The sequence below is a fragment of the Nansenia antarctica genome, assembly GCF_963989245.1.
Source record: "Nansenia antarctica genome assembly, chromosome: 6".
Classification (NCBI taxonomy): Eukaryota; Metazoa; Chordata; class Actinopteri; order Argentiniformes; family Microstomatidae; genus Nansenia; species Nansenia antarctica.
Window position 1 is genome coordinate 5,462,180 of NC_137676.1, and position 5,000 is coordinate 5,467,179.

Consider the following 5,000-nt stretch of genomic DNA (forward strand, 5'->3'; position numbering starts at 1 on the left):
GAATCTTCTTTCCTCCTCTCCAACCCATATATATATATATATATATACAGTACGTAATAGTGGTATCCATAGAAACACCGGTGATAACCATGGCGATGGTGATGCACGCAGCCAGCGGAGGCAGCTCCCTCTCTATGGGCAGGGACAACTGGATGTGTGGTTTAACAGAAGGGGCCAACAGTTTAGGTATGTGTTAATTTTGGTGGGGGGGGGGGCGACTGTGGCTCAGGAGGTAGAGCTGGTGTCTGATCGTGAGGTCAGTGGTTCCGCGGTTTTGATCCCCCGGCTGGCCACATGTCGAGGTGGTGTCCCTGAACCCGAATTGCTCCCAATGAGCGGGCCGGCGGCACCTTGTACAAGCTACCATAGCTTGCCGCCATTGGTGTGTGTGTGTGTGTGTGTGTGTGTGAACGGGTGAATGAGAGGCCATTGTAAAGCGCTTTGGAAATAAGGCGCTTTACAGTGTAGGTGCAGTCTGTTTACCATAAACTCCAACAACAACAACCCAAAATGGTGCCCGTGTGTACTACTGGGAAGGGAGGGGGGGGGGGGGGGGGGGTGGGGGGTGGGAGAGAGAGAGTGTGTACTAGAGAGAATAAAAGTGAAGCTCTTTAATCAGGACGACTTGAAAGCGTTCCTGAACAATATCTCCACGCTGCGCTTTCATGATAAGCCCCCCATCATATGCTGGTGGGAGGATGGTGGGGGGCTGGTGGGGGGGGGGGGGTGGTGTGGGGGGGGAGTGTGGGAACGGAGAGGGGGAGACATGAAACAGCGAGTAGGCAGGTGAGATATTTGTCTCCTGAAGAACCTTGACTCCACTGAACTTTAACCTGGAACGATGGAACCATAAACTACTAGGGTGTCCATGACGACAGTAGAGGTCACCACGAGATCCAAGATGGTGGACGATGGTGGCTGGATGGGCACTTCGAACGGTAACCATGACGATAGCGTGTGTTCGTGCGGCTTCCTCTTCCTCATATAATATACATGCCACGCGGACGCTTTTACCCAAAGTGACTGACATCGCAGTGAGTGAGAGCATACATTTTTCAGTATATACGGACCCAGCGGGAATCAAACCCGCAACTAAAACAGTGTTGTTAACACCGCGCTCTACCGACAGAGCCGCAGAGGACAGTGTCGCCAGATGGGATTGTTTTCCAGCCTGACCACAGTCTAAAAGCCGCCCAGTGTTATCATAAGTAGCCCAATTGGGGCGGGAATACGCCCAATCTGGCAACACTGGCAGAGGACCACACGACATCCAGTCGTTTGTCGTGCGTACGGTCAAACCTCCTCCCCACCTGGTCAGCTTTCTACAAAGCTGTAACATAACTAAAAGCATATTTTCAAACTCTCTCTGTGTACATTCACTGTATTTGTCCTGTCAGGTCATTTGTAGCAGCAGCTATTCAAAGTCCCCCCCCCCCCCTCCACCTCCCCCCTCTCCAACCCCCCCCCAACCCTCTCTGGCATTGTGCGTTGGTTTGCTGATACACTTGTTCTGTTATTAGTGTATATGCCTACTCTGCATGTCGGGGAGCGGCGGGAAAAATATTGACATTGTCAACACCGCTACTCATCTCTCTCTCTCTGAGCGTATTACTGTATACTACTGTATATACACACACCATGCCTCTTCCATGGGAAATGTCAACCATTAGGGTTGAAACTCTCCGTAACACATTCACACACCTCCTCAGTGATAGAAGGAGACCAGGAGAAGGAATGGAAGCATTAACGGAGGACGACACGGAATGATCCGGAATGAGCGTGGTGGGGGAGCTGACCCAGGCATTTTGAGGAGACGTATGTTGTACAGGAGTATTGACTAGCTCTTTAGTCTTGTATGTTTTACTCCCCCCCGCCCCCCTCCTTCCACCGCCACCCCCCCCCCCCAAAGGAATCCATGGCAACACCAGACAGAGAGGGATGAATGAGAAGTGTTATCCATTCTGATCAAAGGAGGAGGAGGAGGTTTTGAAATGTTACGCTTTTTTTTCTTTTAATGTAATATGTACAATCGGATGGTGGTCCGCTTTCTCATTGATGATGATGGCATGTCCTGGCGTACATACATACATTACATATCCATCGGGTTGATGACAAATTGCAATCAAACACCCACCTCAAATCCCCCACTTTTCTTTACCTAAGTTTGCATTATTAAAACCAGATTTGAAAGCAGACATTTTTCAATTTGTAGATGCAAAATATCGCAGTGCTGCTTATCTTTTGATGACTTGCATCTCATTTGGAATTAGCTCCCAGTGAAGTGTACAGTAATTTGTCTTTGATGATTGGCTCGTCTGTAATAGACGGGGGATAGCCTGGTCTCCCTCTGCCCCTCTCCCTCTCTTCTCCTCTCTCCTCTCCTCTCCTCTCCCTCTCCTCTCCCCTCCTCTCTTCTCCTCTCCTCTCCTCTCCTCTCCTCTCCTCTCCTCTCCTCTCCCTCTCCTCTCCCTCTCCTCTCCTCTCCTCTCCCTCTCCCTCTCCTCTCCCTCTCTCCTCTCCCGCTCCTCTCTCCTCTCCCCTCTCCCTCTCCTCTCCCTCTCCTCTCCACCTCCCCTCCCTCTCCTCTCCCTCTTCCCTCCTTCTTCTCCTCATCCTCTTCTCTCAGAGAGGCACACAGGATCTTGTTCTGATGTGTGCTCTGACCAGCGGAGCAGGGAAAAGAGGATTGATATTGTCCTGACCTGAAGTGAATGGGATTAGGGTGTAAACCTGCTGTAAAGGGCTATCTGCGGATTCGCAGGTGATGTTTTGTTTGTTTGTAGTTGTTCCCCTCTCAAAAGCGGATGGGGATATCATCTCAAAGCCGCGTCCCAAAGCGTAAAAGCTCCCCCGGGCCCCTCTCATGTTTTGGTAGGGAAAGAGACATGTTTTTGGGGCTTTTTATTTTTTTAAAGCATGTTTGCTTACAGAATATCCTTGTCAGCCCCCACCAACCCCCCCCCCCCTCCTGTCAATTATATTATATTTTCCATGAAGCACAACATTCTTTCTCACCCAAGCCATGTGTCACATAAATAAGAGAGAGCGAAGGAGAGAGAGAGAGAGAGAGAGAGAGAGAGAGAGAGAAGAGAGAGAGAGAAAGAGAGAGAGAGACACAGACAGACAGAAAGACAGACAGAGACAGACAGACAGACAGACAGACACATGAGAGATACAGAGAAATATGGAAAGAGAGAGAGAAAGAGAGAGATAAACAGGGAGAGAGAGAGAGAGAGACAGAGAGAGAGAGAGAAATAGGGAAAGAGAGAGAGAAAGAGAGATAAACAGGGAGAAGAGAGAGACAGAGAGAGAGAGAAATAGGGAAAGAGAGAGAGAAAGAGAGAAACAGAGAGAGAGAGAGAGAGAGAGAGAGAGAGAGAGAGAGAGAGGAGAGAGAGAGAGAGTGAGAGTTCATATCCTCTATCACAGTCTTTACCATGCTCCACAGCCAGCAGCCGTATAGATTGCTTTGTGTGTGAGTCTGGGTGTAGGTGGCACGAGAACTTTGCAATTATTTGCACAATTAGTTGTAATTATGGTATAAGCATTTATCTTGTGTGCCCGAAGATTTTGCGGCGTGTATTCATTGGGGGAGAATAGGAGGAATTAATATAGATTGTTTTCTCAAGAAACTACTGCTTGTTTCGTTGATGGCAATTAGCTGCTAATACCTGTGAGAGCTCCTCCTGCCTCCCCCCCACCCCGGCTGCCTCTCTGCTGCACAATCACCAGACAATTAATGATGCTGGGGAGGAGAGACGGCAGGGTTGTTAGTGTGTGCTGTCGTCAGGGTGCTGGGGTTGTTAAGGTGCTGTTGTCAAGGTGCTGGGGTTGTTAAGGCGCTGTCGTCAGGGTGCTGGGGTTGTTAAGGCGCTGTCGTCAGGGTGCTGGGGTTGTTAAGGTGCTGTTGTCAAGGTGCTGGGGTTGTTAAGGTGTGTTGTCAAGGTGTTGGGGTTGTTAAGGCGCTGTCGTCAAGGTATGGTGCTGTCGTCAAGGTACTGGGGTTGTTAAAGGCACTGTTGTCAAGGTGTTGAGGTTGTTAAGGCGCTGTCGTCAAGGTGTTAGGGTTGTTAAGGTGCTGGGGTTGTTAAGGTGTTGTTCATAGCCTTATGGTTGAGTGATGGAGTCAAACTACTATAACTATTCATGGGTGATGGTAGAGGAACTCCTCAGACAGAGAGATAATAATAATAATAATAATAATAATAATAATAATAATAATAATAATAATAATAACCTTTATTTGTATAGCACTTTTCCTGCAAACGTTGCAGCTCAAAGTGCTTAAAAAAAAAGTTTCAGGTTTAGCTGCACAAGACACACACAGGCTGGATGGGGAAGTGCTGCTACCCAATCAGCTCCTTCCTTTCTACAACGTTTACTTCCTGGTTTCTCAAACCACATGCATGTGTGTGCGTGTGCGTGTGTGTGTGTGTGTGTGTGTGTGCGTGTGTGCATGTGTGTGAGAGACAGACAGAGTGTGAATGACATCATGGCGGTCCTCGGCTGCTCTCTACTTAGTCTCTCACCTAATTTCCTTGAGAGGTTTGGAAATGAGCAAACACCTAATTTACGGCGTGACCCCCCCCCTGAACCCCCCCGTTATGGGATGGTAAAAAAAGAGGCTGTCTGTTTTTCTTTATAGGGGGTGGTGGAAGAAGTGTCTGTGATCCAGTAAACCCCCCTTCCACAGTCTCCCACCAACCCCCCCCCCATAAGAACACACAACACACACAGCCCCCCCCCCCCCCCACACACACACACACCACCCCAGAACAATGCTAATGGATCAGTGTGTACTGTGGTATTGTGTCACATTAATATTTGAGTGCTACGTCTTGTACAAGTGGATGTAGGACTTAAACACCACTCACACAGCCAAGTGTACTTACCTCACCCCCCCCTCCTTGCTTTATCTCTTCCACAGAAAACCCCTGACATCAGACGCCATAATGGTTTTCCTGTTTGTAATGAACTTGACCTCTCACCCCACTGACCTC

General features: G+C 48.9%; 1 protein-coding gene across 1 annotated transcript in view; it reads left to right on the forward strand.

Annotated features, from left to right (window-relative positions):
- Positions 1–5,000, forward strand: part of camta1a (calmodulin binding transcription activator 1a) — a gene marked incomplete at both ends in the record, with an annotated part of 132,863 nt that overhangs the window by 54,920 nt on the left and 72,943 nt on the right. The window contains 2 exon segments of the mRNA XM_080533531.1: positions 4,928–4,987; positions 4,990–5,000. The exon segment at positions 4,990–5,000 is cut by the window's right edge and continues 13 nt beyond it. Of these exon segments, the coding sequence (XP_080389657.1) occupies positions 4,928–4,987; positions 4,990–5,000 (71 nt within the window).